Source organism: Mytilus galloprovincialis, chromosome 8 (assembly GCF_965363235.1).
Source record: "Mytilus galloprovincialis chromosome 8, xbMytGall1.hap1.1, whole genome shotgun sequence".
NCBI classification, from domain to species: Eukaryota; Metazoa; Mollusca; class Bivalvia; order Mytilida; family Mytilidae; genus Mytilus; species Mytilus galloprovincialis.
In genome coordinates, this window is record NC_134845.1 from 56,886,182 (window position 1) to 56,902,805 (window position 16,624).

Genomic DNA, 16,624 nt, shown 5'->3' on the forward strand with positions numbered 1-16,624 from the left:
TCAAGAGTTAAAGCTAATTTTGTCTATTCAGAAACCGTTAACGGGGGTTATGCCCCTTAAGGGTATGTCAAAGCTCTTCTGTCAAAATGTAAAAAAGTTGCGCCTTAGTCAACTCAACATTTTTCACTATTTACTTTTTCAGTAAGTGTAATCGTTTTTGAGATATCCAATAAAAAGTTGAAAGGTCAAAGGTCAAGGTCAACCTTAAAAAGCTTGAAAACACACTAAAAATCCTTATATAAGATTAAAAACGCTAAATTCGCTATCTGGGACATGACCTTGATCTTTGACCTTTTGACCTTTGTCAAGGTCATTAGTCCCCAATGTTATTGCTGAAGACTCCATGGGTCTAGGACCTTTGGTCATATAGTAAAAACTGATTTTTGACTTTTCAGAAACCTAAAACAAGAGTTATGCCCCTTACAGAAAGGTCAAATCGCTTCGGTCAAATTATAACAAAGTTGTGCATTAATGACCGAAACATTTTCCACTATGCAACACTTCTGAAAGTATTAAGGTTGCTGAGATTATCCCATAACAAGGTGTTAGGTCAAAGGTCAAGGTCAACATACACATTTGACCTTGAAGTATTTTTCAAAGTCACATGAATTGATGATGAATGGTGAAGATCCTAGGTGTCTACGACTTACGGTTTCTGAGTTTGGGTGGCCAACCGACACCAGTTAATTTTAATAGGGGCATAACCCTACCAATGAGTCGTTGAATCCTTTCGATCCAAATGTGACGAAGAACCGGGGTCTGGTCCTGAACAAATTTCATTCTTTGTTTTTTTTCTACCTATTACGGTTACGGTGTTGGAACGGTAACAAGGTTTTTGGGTTTCGGAGGGATTACTCCGAACCGACAAAATATTTCGACTCACAGGGTGAGTTCCAGATAGGTATTCATTTCGATACAAAGTGTGAACATGAAAGCGACACGTCTTACGATGAAGGCTGCTAACTTCGTCAAAGTTTGGCGGAATAATAATAATAATAATAATAATAATAATAATAATAATAATAATAATAATAATAATAATAATAATAATAATAATAATAATAATAATAATAATAAACGGAAGAAATACAGTAAGGTGTTTCCCTTTTGAAAAAGGAAAGACCTTAATAAAACCATAAATATCAAATATCGACATATAATAAGAGGACACACAATTACTGAAATCTAGTTCATAGCAACTTACAACTTATTGTGGAACAATGCTCTCCAAAACTAAATGTAGATCAGTTGATTTTAATTACGTCTTTACTCTGCACTGATTTCTCTAATACGAAATGTTACTCGACCTTTCCTTGAAGTATGAATTCTTGTTTTAGGGTTAATGTTGAATTTATATATCTCTTTATTTTAGGGGTAAATGTGTGTACTCTGAAGTATATTTTTGTAATAAAAACTATCAGTTGATTATTTCATTACAGATCAAATAACACAGAATATATCAATAGCACTGTATCGTTATATGTGCCAAAATATAGTAGGAACAGCAGATTGTGTTAAACAAATCAGATTGATGAACGCCGTCAGGGATAATTTAACAAGTAACAATTTTGGTACATATATTACAAGTGGAAGTTTTGGCGAAGGTCTTGAAATGCGAGGCAGTGATATAGATATCATGATGGTGCCTAAATTCTACGAGGTTTATGAAGTTATAAAACCTCGTTTAAATCCATTCGTCGACTATTATGTTTCAATGGAAATGGGCGATACAAAACCTGGTTATTCTCACTTGCAACTGGAACATCGTGATGATTTTCATGTGTGTGAACAAATTAATGGTAAAAATTATCTATCTAATGCCTTATTTAAAAATTTTCACTGGAAGGCGTACGATAAACGTAATACAATTCATGGACCTTGTATATCTGGCGAAGGCGGCTTACTTGACCATTGCATTTGTTTGCATTGTCATACGTGGGTATCACCTGCAACGCAGTGGATAACAAGATCAAGTCATTCTTGGCCTAGTTATAATGTCAAACAGAGTATTGTGAAACACGGGGTACTTTTCGTACCTATCGGAGTTAAAGAATCACCAAATGAGAATATAGAATGGCGAATATCCTTTTCTGTTGGTGAGAAACTTCTAATAAATACATTTACACACACTCAGTTGATATGCTATGCTCTTTTGAAAATCATGTTAAAAGATGTCATAGGTTCTTACTCCGAATGTAAAGATTTACTCTGTTCATACTTCATGAAAACAATTATGTTCTGGATATCCGAAGAGCTGTCAAAATGTGAATGGAAAACTAGCAATCTCATTTCGTGTTTCTTGCGATGTGTTAGAAGGCTGATTTATTGTGTTGAATATTCTGTTTGCTGGCATTACTTTGTTCCAGAGAACAACTTGTTTGAGAACAAAATAAGAGGTCGTGCTCGTGAAATACTTTTAGAGAAACTATTTTTCCTACACAGTTATGGTTGGCGATGCATTTTATTCTCAGATCAAGTATCCAACTTCCATGATGTCATGTGGAATTTGAAATTCAAACCACACACGGCTGTTTCAAATGCAGTGGAAAAAATACTTAATTCAAGGGCATTGCGTCATTTAGATTATAGCTTTGCTAGTACTGATTTAAAGGGCATGAATATGTTACATAGAGGAATGAATCAGATACTTTCATGTCCACAATCTCCAATGAAATACATGTATGCATATTACATATCAAAGGGGTGTTTCTTGCGTGCCCAGTTTATGCTACCGTATTATACATCCGACACAAATAAGTACAAATACAAAAAGTACAAATCCTGTTTAAGTACTTTGCTACAGAATATCTACCATGATGCTGTGTCTGGATGGCTAATGCTGGCTTCATATTTCTATAAAACTAAACAATATAGCAAAGCGTTACAGATAACCATGTATTCTATATCAAAGTGTTCTCACGAAAAACTGTACCCGTGTATGCATATTTTGGATATTCATCACCAATTGCTCAAACTGAAATCCTTCGTGAAAAAGGAGGATACTGTTTATCTGTGGAAAAAGTTGCTTGTAGATGACATTAGTTTTGCACGACATTCTCAATTAATACCAGATGAACTGCCAATGAATGAAGATAATCCACCACGTTTTATTCCGTCTGTAGCGTATGCCTTCTTTCTTCGTTTTCTTTGTCATTATCATCAAAATAATGTCCGACAATGTCAGGATGTGCTCAACGATCTACAATACATTATAGCAGAACATTATTTAATTGCAGTTAAACCTTTCAATTTTGTACCTGTTGCTTTACAGTTGTTATACGATCTTCAATCCGCTAGACAAACGTTCTTACAATCTTTAGATTAATCCCATTCACCGTTCTAACGTATAGATACTTTTGTGATTGAGTAATATAGTGTATATTACATTTTCACCGCTCTTACAATACTCCAGCATATTTTATGTATAAACCGTCATCTTTAATAATGAGGGAAAGAGTATTATTAGCAATGTAACTCAACAGACATAATACATCGTTTGTTCGTCTTTCCCTTCAAATAATGTCAGCCATACCAGATGAAGAAACATCATTCGTGCATAGGGATTGGATGAATGACTGATTGATGAGAATTGAACATCGGTCAAAACGTATTGATAAAAAAAATGTAAAAAGGTGCGGAAGTCCATAAACACTGACGAATTCAAACGTTGCATATGTACTATGTTAACCAACGGAACGAAAGAAAACAACTTTCCTATGCAAAAACTAATGCTGCTTTGATTAAGTGTGCTTTAAATTTTCACTTTCGCACTATGTTTACAAGGTTATTTAATTCATTATAGTTTAATTTAGAATGTTTGATTTTTATTAGTTAATCCTTGGGAGACATTTTACTTTTAATCTTATATCTAATAAACAATTATCAATCACGGGGACACTCGATGATTTGCGGGCTTCTTAATAACGAATAACAATTCAAAATGTTATAGGCAATAATAAGAGCACATTCAGCATTATGAATTTAATGAAAACGTAGCTGAGCGGATGAAAACACTGACAAAACATTCAAGCTCGGCTCCTTCTTCGTTGACAATGTTTTCGTACAGTAATAGTATACCATATAGCTATCTCAGCTATGTTTTATTTATATCAACAGACATACAGACACGTTGGAAAATAATATATGCCATATATGTAATCGGCAATCGGACATTACGAAGTAAATAAAGGCTACATGAGTTTACCGATGTTCAATTACAATATAGCCTATTTTTTCGCGGGGTGTAAATTTTTGCTTATTTTCGAGGATAGAACAAAATCACCAAAATAAATTCTGCCAAATTAAAAGTGAACATGCAAAGTTATTGTTAAAAGTTTTGAATTCGCCAAAATAATAACCGCCAAAATATTTCGTATACCGTATTCAATGAAAATTTTACACCAGCGAAAATAACCCGCAATACGTTATTTTGTAGACAAAAGTCCGTAATATATTGCTTACCTATCATTTAGTTTGGGTTGCTGATGGAGTTCTACAAATCAGGGGTTCCTGTGAAATCTACTTTCATTCTGTGTTTAACCTTATTGGATTAATATTTAAGTGTCTAATCTTGAGTTAATAAATCGTGTTTTAATAGATGATATGTTGATTAATCAATTCATAAAAAATGGACGTGCTTGAACAATATACTTTCAAATGAAACAGTTGGTTAACAAGGGAACTACAATAAAATAATATACCATATCATTTTAATGAATTGCGAAATAGGGGGAAGATCCAATTGGTCAACGTGACAATAATTGGGATCAACCAGCTAAAATAATTGCATAGATAAACACCATAATGACTTATAAGACTATTTAAAAATTTAAAATTAAAAAACGTAAATAAGTGTCTACTTAGTCAAACATGATAGGCATTATTTTACAATCAGGATACAAAAATAACCACGAAGATTCAGATTTACTTCAAAGAAGGAATTTTACAGTAATTGATATGCTTACATCCTATTGAGAACATGTGCAAAATGTTATCAAAGGTACCAGGATTATAATTTAGTACGCCAGACGCGCGTTTCGTCTACATAAGACTCATCAGTGACGCTCAAATACCACAATAAACTATGTCTTCTTGTATTTTAAACCTTGTTAACGATAACCTAGAACTGGTCATATTCAATATACCCTATTAAAACATGCGACAGTGAATTTAATCAAGACCATGGCGCATGATGTATATAGACCTACTCCTTCAATGGTGTACATGTTAGAAAAGTTTTGGAGCTAGCAATAACTACTCCATTGATTTCTTATAAAAATCTAGGTAATAGTAATTGTCAGTCATTGGATGGTAGTGCTAAATAGTTATCAAAGGAACCAGGATTATAATTTAGTACGCCAGACGCGCGTTTCGTCTACATAAGACTCATCAGTGACGCTCATATCAAAATATTTATAAAGCCAAACAAGTACAAAGTTGAAGAGCATTGAGGATCCAAAATTCCAAAAAGTTGTGCCAAATACATCTAAGGTAATAACATTAACGGTACCAATTTTTCTGCACCAGATGCGCATTTCGACAAATAATGTCTCTTCAGTGATGCTCGTGTCCAAAATATGTAAAATCCAAAGCTTATATAAAAGATGTAGAGCTATAATCCAAAAGTTCCAAAAAAGTATAGCCAAATCCTTGAACGGAATCAGAGCTTTGCACGAGGGAGATATATTCCTTAATTTATAATATTTTTTAACATTTTGTAACAGCAAATTTAATAACACAAAAAATCCGTATTTTCATGCCAGTACCGGAGTACTGGCTACTGGGCTGGTGATACCCTCGGGGACTAACAGTCCACCAGCAGAGGCATCTATGCCTGGGATAAGAATGTCGAAATGAGACTATTAGACTATGGAACTGTTATGTTTAAAATGAAAGTGGAAAAAGTTTGCAAAAATATATGTTAGATTCACTTTACATTTGATATAGAAAATTTCTATCACAAATCCAAGCATCGATGCGTCTTACTCTGCTGATTTTCTGACAAATCACATTAAATAGAAAAGGCAATTCAATTAAATGCCAGATTTAGGTATTCGTTTTCAGAAATATGATAACAAGATATCAACTAAAAAAACAGAAACCAAAATGAAATACGATACGATACAGATTAAATTGTATGTGAAACCTGATTTTTCTTCCTTAATTGTATAGACAGACACCACATAATTTTTATTTGATAAAAGTCATTTTCCTTATAGAAACGTCTGGTGAAACAGGAAACATTTCAGAAAAAAAAGTTTCGTTGAAATTTCCTCAGTTAAACCCATTCCAATGCTAGAAATAAAATTACAAGTATTTTTAATGAATGAGCAAAAACAAAGTTTGTTAAGGTCAATTAAAATTTCTAAAAAAAAATCATGTCTGCCCCTTCTAAAAACAAATAGACATTTTGTTTTTCCTTTATTGCAACATATTTCTTTTCACATTGTTCTATAATCATACTGCCTTTTATAGAATCAATTTAAGTATCATGGGCCAGTACCGGATTCGAGGGCTGATTTCCACTGCTTAGATCCCCCTGAAAGACAAAAAACATCACATTTCTCACAATTGTTATTTAATCAGTTTTGGGGATAACGTTCTACTTTAAACACGTATGTGATCCGTCCTGTTATATAATCACATAAAAGGAAACCCATTTCACATTGTGAAAAAAATCGTCGTCGTCTATCTTCTTTAAACGATTAAACAAACAACCTTGTGAATGAAACTGAATTTGGTATTAACTATTATGACTGTTATTATTAATATATTACAAAACAAGGATGACAGCTGAAAACTTAGGGTCACTGTAGAACCTCTTTTTAAAGTTTTTTTCTGAATATTAATATAATACATGAAATTATATACTTTTGGAGAACAATATGATGTAATATGCAGTTACTGGTATCTTGAACATTTCACCACAAGTCAGGCTACGCCTGTAATTCAGTGGTTATCGTTGGTTTATGTTTTACATATTTGTTTTTCGTTCAATTTGTTTTACATAAATAAGGCCGTTAGTTTTCTCGTTTGAATTGTACTACATTGTCTTATCGGGGTCTTTTATAGCTGACTATGCGGTATGGGCTATGCTTATTGTTGAAGGCCGTACAGTGACCTATAGTTGTTAATGTTTGTGTCATTTTGGTCTTTAGTGGATAGTTGTCTCATTGGCAATCATACCACTTCTTTTTTATAAGATATAGTTTTGACATGAAATAAATATATCTTCATATTCTAATTGATTAAATAATGAATTGGTGTTAAACGCCACCTTCAGCACAATCATTTATTTCGAAACTATCACTTTTTATTGGTTAAGAAGCCGGAGTACCAGGAGAGAACATATTCTATAACTGAACTGTATAGCTAATTGCGATACATGTACTATAGACATTATCGAATAACTCATCATGATAATCAGAAATGACTTTCAAACTTTGAAAAATGCAGTTTATACCGTGCTAATCTTAAAATGTAGCAGGAAGTATCGGTCACAAAGCTTGTTTTCAGGCATATTGTAAAATCATATTGTTAAACAAAATACAATTCTAATGATATCGTGCTTACAAGCGATAGTGTGGCTTAAAAGTGGTATGGGTGTCTGCAGCCATTATGGGTTGTAAAATAGCAGACCACAATACGTTTTGATTTTTAATGTTAACAAAATGTGTTGGGAGTGCAATTTGATAAGAGAAAAAATTTCATTTGAATTAACAATTTTAAAATTATAATTAATCATATTATCACAATAATAGAAAATTCAGCCTGATTTTGATTTTTTATATTTTTTCGTATTAAGGGAATTTCACTCAAAAAAATTACAATTTATAAAGGTATCTCCAGTTAATGTTATCACTTTATGTTAGAGCCTAAAACTTAACGATGACTTCATTTTTATTCTTTTAAAATTTTGGAAACATTTGATGAGAGCTATATATCTTGTTCTATTTCGTTTTAAATTCTATCATTCAGTTTTCCTTCTATTCACTTTATGATGCGTTTTATCTGTATAATCCAAAGAAAATGTTTGTTGAGCAATCAGTTTAGGTATATTTATGAAAAGGTCACTATATACACCACCTTTTGACAACATATCGACGGCCAATAATGTATTGAACCTTTCGCATATTGAACTCAATACGTACGGGACCTTAAAGATAACCAATTTCATCTTCAAATCACGGAACAGGAACCTTAAATTCCAAATAATCTTATAATTTATCTCCAAATAACTTTTAAAAAACACTGACAGGATTTAAGCACTGAGTAGTAAAAATTAATCTAAAAAAAAATAAAGGAAAAACAAATACCATTGTAATGCAATTACACAGCTACGACAGTAAGCTTGATGTACAATTCTGAAGATACATATCAAATGTAAATCAAGCTGTAAAGATCATAGTTCTTTAAAAGATATTTTTATCCTTGTGATGCTGTCTCGTTGAGGGAATCACGTGTATATCTGCCTAACAGTCAAACTAAGAACATATCCTTGGTTATTTATTTTGCTAGGTTGCTTTATAGTTGATGGTTACTTCATATTATCACATTGATGCACAATACATAAGTAGATATGGGAAGATGTGGTGTGAGTGCCAATGAGACAACTCTCCATCAAATAACAATTTAAAAAAAAAAGTAAACCATGATAGGTCAATGTACGGCCTTCAACACGGAGCCTTGGCTCACACCGAACAACAAGCTATAAAGGGCCCCATAATTACAAGTGCAAAACCATTCAAACGGGAAAAACAACGGTCTAATCTATATAAACAAATAGAGAAACACGTATAAATTACATAAACAAACGACAACTACTGTATACGTACAGCAGATAAGTACACATTTTAAAACAAAAAGTTAAGATGTTATCTCATGCATAATTGAGGGCAGAAAAAGCAAATGATGAAAATAATATTTCCCTTAAATTCTGCCATTCTTGTCCAGATTAATCATTATACGATGCTGGAAAAACTCTATCGACAAATTTAATTTCAAATGAATATCGTCTTGTTTAACAACAAAAAAGATATGCTTGTGAAACGTCTGAAATATACAATGATTGTTTTTTTCATTGTTGATCTTTAACGCCACTTTAATTATTTGTTTGCTATTTTATGGCGGCTAGCTTTTTTTATGGTGAAGAAAGCTGGAGCGCCCGGACAGAGCTACTGACCTTCGGCTGGGAAACTGTCAAACATAGTTTGGGAGTCGAACTAAGCTACCACGTGTCGGGCGTGTAAAGTTTGAACCCTGAAATAAGCAATCAAGCAATAATTTGTACCAATGACACAAGCTTTTTTATCACTTTATACAGTTTTCCTATAATCGATAGTTTTTGTCTTTTTGGAATAAAAATTGAATATAGCAAGACGTGTTAAAACAAATTGAAGAAGAAAAAAAAACGATAGCTGTAGGCATAGTTCTTTAGAAATATTTTTTGTCGTTGAGATGCTGTCTAGTTGAGGGAAATTCGTGTAGTTTGGCTTACAGTCATAATTAGCACATGCCCATGATTATTGATGTTGCTATGATACTGTCTAATTGTGGTTTACTTCATATTGTCACTTTGATGTACAATACATAAGTATACATGTTAAAACATAAAGTTAGGATGTTATGTCATACATGATTGAGTACTGAAAAAGGCAAAAGAGAGACTCAAAGAAATAAATAAAAAAAAGACGAAATGATCTGATTTTCAAAAGTGACCTGTTTGGTCGCTCGTAATCGTTTGTCTATAAATATAGTTCCTGGCATTTTAATGAATGTAAACCTTTAGTACTGTATTTTTACACATATTAAAAACTATGGCTAAAAGTATTAGTTATGTAATTTCTTTTATAGTGAACTTAATGATATTTTTGTATTATGGTTTATATCATTGGGGATTTGGGGGACTAAAGGTCAAATTGTATGAAGGGTAACTCTGCAAATTCAAGCAGCGCCGATTTGCACGTGTCCTGTGACTTCATTTCATGTTTAAGCAGTTCCGAATTAGTAAATTCTTGAGTTTACGCCAAGAGGAGCCTCATCTTTTCAACTTTTAATTACTTTTGTAGACTATGTACCTCAAATGTTTCATCTGAAAAATATGTCTTCACCGGGAACCCCAGAGCTGAAACGTGCACACGTCAGTTTAGCAGGGACAATACTCTGTACCCCTATTTTTGTCATTTTTGCACATGGAATCTTTACAGACGCTGTCAGTGGTTTAGAGTATTGCTTGTCATCGACATGTCTAACAAGATGGTGAATGCAGCATTCGAATAGGGACTGTTCGATTCATACTCAGAAATTTTGCAATCATCGAAAATAGAAAAAACACTTTTGTATTCAATATCGATATTCTACATTATAAGGTGTCGACGTTAAGTTAGTAATGGAACTTGAAAAACTTTTAAAAAGTTGAATTTGATACAAGACTTTAACAAAAAAGTTGCCACATATGTAATATGATGGACACATCAACCTTTAAAAAAAAAGACCCTTCCATATTGTTTTCATCTTTCAATCCTAACAAATCTTCTAAATTTTAAGCTCTTCTCTTACCTTGTTTACAAATGATGAAAATAATATTTCCCTTAAATTCTGCCATTCTTCTAGGTATTATAATGTTGCAAAGATGAAGAGTTTGTGCAGCGACAAATATTACAGTCATGTCCAGATTCATCATTATACCATGCTGGAAAAACTCTATCGATAAATTCAATTTCAAATGAATATCGTCTTGTTTAACAAAAATAAGATATGTGTGTGAAACGTCTGAAAAATACAATGATTGATTTGTTAATTGTTGAGCTTTAACGCCACTTTAATTATTTGTTTACTATTTTATGACGGCCATCTTTTTGTTGATGGTGAAGAAAGCTGGAGCGCCCGGACAGAGCTACTGACCTTCGACTGGGAAACTGTCAAACATAGTTTTTTGGAGTCGAACTAAGCAACACGTGTAAGGCATGTAGAGTTTGAATTCTGAAATAAGCAATGAAGCAATAATTTGTACCAATGACCCCAGCTTTTTTATCACTTGATACAGTTTTCGTTTGATCGAATATTTTTGGCTTTTTGGAATATAAATTGAATATAGCAAGACGTGTTAAAACGAATTGAAGAAAAAAAAACGGTAGCTGAAGGCATTATTGTTTTCTTAACAAATATTGGACGAGTATAGCTTATTGAATTGATGCGACAGGTTGTTTAAAATGAAAGAAAAATTATAAAAAGAGCGGGAACATACCAAGATTGCACTAAAATTACTTAATATGTACTAACAAGACAGAAAATCGACCAAAAATAAGAGAGATAACAAACAATCCATAGTTGACTCGTAACTGAACAAAAAACACCAGTTCAACCAATCATAACGTCATTATCTACCTGAAGTGTAATAAACAAGAATAATGAGCAAATACAAAGCCGTTTTCTTTTTACATTGAATTGTATCCATCTAATAATCTCGTCAATTTACATATAAAATATTTTCAAAAATTAAACCCAATACTTCAAAAATTAAGAGCAGCCATTTAAGGATGTAAGTATTGATATACCTGTTATTTTTGACATCGTATAAAAAAGAAGATGTGGTATGATTGCCAATAAGACAACTCTCCACAAGAGACCAAAATGACACAGAAATTAACAACTATAGGTCACAGTTCGGCCTTCAACAATGAGCAAAGCCCATACCGCATAGTCAGCTATAAAAGACCTCGAAATGACAATGTAAAACAATTTATCACTGTTTCTATGATAAAAGGTACAAATTGTAGATTGATAACATGCTAATTAGATTTTATCAATTCAAGGAGAAAACTTAGGATTTGAATATATTTTGAACTAACTTTAATGCATTTTTAGATGATTTGTTTTCTATTAAACACGGTGTATTTTCTTTTCCTATTGCAGACCACATATCAAAACATATATCAAGACAACTATATGACTATATGTGTCATCTTATAGTAGGCACAGAAGATCACGTTAAACAACTCAGGTTGCTTCACGCAGTTAGGAATGATTTGTCAAAAATCAATGATGAAATATGTATAACAAGTGGAAGTTTTGGAGAAGGTCTTAATATGAGAGGAAGTGATTTGGATATAATGTTTGTTAATAGAGATAAAGTGTACGATGTTAAACCGTGTTTAAATCAGCATAAGTCATGTTTGTCAATGGATACAGAAGATGTTAAACCAGGTTTCACTCAGTTAAGATTAGACTATTTCGTGGATCAGTTTTTATTCGAGAACTGTGAACAGTTCGCTAATAAGATTTATCTCTCAAGCAAATTATGGAAACAACACTTTTCATTTAATAACAAATTTATAATTCATGGCCCGTGTATATCTGATAGAAATGGATTGTTTGATTTTGCTAAATGTCTGCATTGTAAAACGTGGGTATTTGCTGCAAGACATTGGATAACAAGATCTAATAATTCATGGCCAAGTTATGATGTCAAACAAAGTATTATGAGACAGGGAGTACTTTTTGTACCGATTGGAGTAAAGGGGTCACCAAAAGAGGATCTAGAATGGCGAATATCATTTTCAATCGGTGAAAAACTTTTAATAAATACCTTTACACACACTCAGTTTGTATGCTACGCTCTTCTAAAGATACTTTTGAAAGACGTAATAGATACTTTTCCCGAATGTAAAGATCTACTCTGTTCTTATTTCATAAAAACAATTATTTTCTGGATCTCTGAAGAAATGCCACAATCTGCATGGAGACCTGACACACTTATAATTTGTTTTATGCAATGTTTTAGAAGACTTATTTATTGCGTTGAGTATTCAGTTTGTTTGCATTACTTCATCCCAGAGAACAATATGTTTGAAAATAAAATTGAGGGCCGTGATCGTCAAGTACTATTAGAAAAACTATATACCTTGCATAGTTACAATTGGCGATGCATTTTATTTTCAGATCAAGTATCAGAGTTTCAAGAACGCGTGTGGTATTTTAACACGGATCAGCACCTATCGTTTGCATGTCATGTTGCAAACACAACTAATTCCGTTTTATTGAAGCTAGCTCATATTTGTTTCAACGAAGGTTTCATTGCGAATAACGCATTGCTTTGTTCTTCATATACAAGAGCAATACAAAAGTCATTTTCATGTGACCAAACTTTGATAAAATACTTTTATACATATTACATGTCAATGATCTGTTCCATTCGTGCCCAGTATATTCCACTTAACAGTACACACAGTAACAATAAATACCAATACCGACAGTACACATCCTGTCTTTGTATTCTGCTGCAGAATATCTATCATGACGCTGTATCTGGATGGCTGATGTTAGCTTCGTTCTTTTATAAAACAAAACAATACGCTAAAGCTTTACGAATCATAATGTATTCTTTGTCGAAATGCACTTTTGACAAACTTCACCGGGGTATGTCGGATATTAATCACCAATGGTTGAAACTGAAATCAGTGAAGAATATGTGTATTGTTCGCCTATGGAAATTACTACTTGTAGATACCATCAATTTTTATGAATACTCTCATTTGTTACCAGACGAACTGCTTTTAAGGAAGGAGGATACACATGTTTCGTTTCCATGTTCAGCGTATGCTTATGTCCTCAAATTTCTTTGTCATTATCATCTCAATAATGGCCGACAATGTCAGGCTGACCTTGACGATCTACGACTTGTTATCGAAGAACATTATTTAATGGCAGATTTGAGAATGATAGCCTCAGCCTATTATCTCCTCGGAATTGCTTTACAGATTGCAGGCGACGCTGAATCCGCACAACGAGCATTCTTACTCGCTACTAAAAACACATATTAAGCTTTACGAATCATAATGTATTCTTTGTCGAAATGCACTTTTGACAAACTTCACCGGTGTATGTCGGATATTAATCACCAATGGTTGAAACTGAAATCAGTGAAGAATATGTGTATTGTTCGCCTATGGAAATTACTACTTGTAGATACCATCAATTTTTATGAATACTCTCATTTGTTACCAGACGAACTGCTTTTAAGGAAGGAGGATACACATGTTTCGTTTCCATGTTCAGCGTATGCTTATGTCCTCAAATTTCTTTGTCATTATCATCTCAATAATGGCCGACAATGTCAGGCTGACCTTGACGATCTACGACTTGTTATCGAAGAACATTATTTAATGGCAGATTTGAGAATGATAGCCTCAGCCTATTATCTCCTCGGAATTGCTTTACAGATTGCAGGCGACGCTGAATCCGCACAACGAGCATTCTTACTCGCTACTAAAAACACATAATAGCCCATTTGAGAATTATGTTCTAAAGTAAATAAAACATTTCTGCATTCAATTGATTCATTGATATTATAATATTTGGTCTGTTTTGGATACAAGCAACATCAATGAAAAAACGCATGGTTACATAACTTATAAAAGGAGTATCTGATGGACTTTGGTTACTATCATTTATTCAAATCTGCAAACGAATGAATGTCGAATGTAACAACAGATTGCAAAGAAATTGTCCCTTTATTTGAATGTTTGAATTTTCTTTTCTCTTTCATTAAAATTTTAACATGAAATTCTATTAAATTGCTATGATTTAATTTGTTTGTTTTTGTTTTTCGTTTTAGTTGGGTTTTTTCATTCATCGAACGAAGTGCTAGATGTTTTTAAAAATTCTGAATTGCTTTACCTCATATCGAATAAAATTTTGCAAGTAAATATCGTAGCTCAACTTTCCAATATTGCTATATAAAAGTAGCGTTACTATTTCTTATGATTAAGTTAATATATGTAATCATTTTATTGGCATTACATAAATTTTAAAAAAAATGTTGAAAGATAATCAAACGTTTTATTAAATACATTACATTTACAATAAAGAAAACATGAACTTAGAGATAGAAGCTCTACTGCTCGTAAAAGAATTTCATTTATAATGCCTTAATATGAATTGGCTTTGATCTGTTTGGCACAATTTTTGTTTTTTATTGGTTGGGACAATTCGAAACCTAGTTAATGTATTTTAATCCCGTGAAGTGTCCACATGTAAGACTCATCTTTAAATAGTCGCTAGTCTTGTAAACACATGTAATAATTTAATATTCTATCCGGTCGCTCACTGTTACGTACATCTTATACACATGATACACAAAAGCATACTTATAAAAACATATTGTTTTTTTTACTTAGTCTAGATTAAGACATAGCTATCAGACCAATAGTTACGCTATTTCATCATAGTTGATAAGTTGTTTGACAAATATGTAAGGCATTTACGACAGTGATATTAAATGCATTTGTTAAAAGGTATCGACATCTGATTAGTTTCATATTCAATCTTCAACCTTGACTTAAATATCACCAAAATGTCTCGACCCCGTAAAATATCACGAGGCTTACATAAAGGCCTATCCAAGCGGCATATCAATCTCTGCCTATCACAATAAGCAGAGACGGGTCTGATTACTTTCAATGTAGTTTATGGAAGTTAAAATATTGATGAAATAAAGTTACCAGTTAAAAACTATGTAAAATTATTAGAATTGTTAAATCAAATTGTAAACAAAATATAAGTACTAAAAATTATTGCATTTTACATGTCCAGTTCAAATACAGACCAAAATTCGTTTATTTTAAACAACATATTTGTCCAACTTTTAATTTAATTTGTGCTAATTAAATAAATTTTCACATGTCTGATTTATCTGTTATCATATATTTGCCCTAAAGCTATAATCAATTGGTAATTGCAATAAAAAAAAACCCATTAATTAGTCTCCTACCTATCAATTCTTATTCAAAGGTAAAGTTTACAAAAATCACATTACTGACAAAAGAATATATATAATCATGGTTTATAAAGAAAAGTATTATTTGAATGTAATAGTTATTATCAAATATATAAATGTTCATCTTTAAATTGTGAATATATGTACAATATATTTTACTTAGACCAGAGTATTAGTGTCTTATATATATAAAAAGAAGATGTGGTATGATTGCCAATGAGACAACTATCAACAAAAGACCAAAATGACACAGACATTAACAACTACAGGTCACCGTACGACCTTCAACAATGAGCAAAGCCCATACCGCATAGTCAGCTATAAAAGGCCCCGATAAGACAATGTAAAACAATTCAAACGAGAAAACTAACGGCTTATTTATGTAAAAAAATGAACGAAAAACAAATATGTAACACATAAACAAACGACAACCACTGAATATACAGGCTCCTGACTTGGGATAGGCACATACATAAATAATGTGGCGGGGTTAAACATGTTGGCGGGATCCCAACCCCCCTCCCTAACCTGGGAGAGTGGTATAACAGTACAACATAAAAACGAACTATAAAAATCAGATGAAAAAGGCTAAACTCATCAGATGGACAAAATATAAGTGGATATGCAAGGAAATATGCAAGGATAATGATGACTTTTCAATACTGTAACAGTTTATTTTTTACAGAAGTATACAAGTCAATTGACATGTTTAAATTAAACAAAAATATTTAAGCTTAACATGTACAATTAATAACAAAAAGATTCATTTATTGACCGTAAACACAAGTTTTAGATTTTTTCATTGTAATCAGAATGTAATCAAAAAGAAATCAGGATTACAGGCTATTT

At 32.4% G+C, this 16,624-nt stretch overlaps 1 protein-coding gene across 1 annotated transcript; it reads left to right on the forward strand.

Annotated features, from left to right (window-relative positions):
• The first annotated feature begins 1,444 nt into the window (after positions 1–1,444).
• On the forward strand, positions 1,445–3,597 carry LOC143042256 (uncharacterized). The gene has a single exon (XM_076214520.1). The coding sequence runs from the start codon at positions 1,481–1,483 to the stop codon at positions 3,323–3,325; it is 1,845 nt and encodes a 614-aa protein (XP_076070635.1). The 5' UTR covers positions 1,445–1,480; the 3' UTR covers positions 3,326–3,597.
• The last annotated feature ends 13,027 nt before the right edge of the window (positions 3,598–16,624 follow it).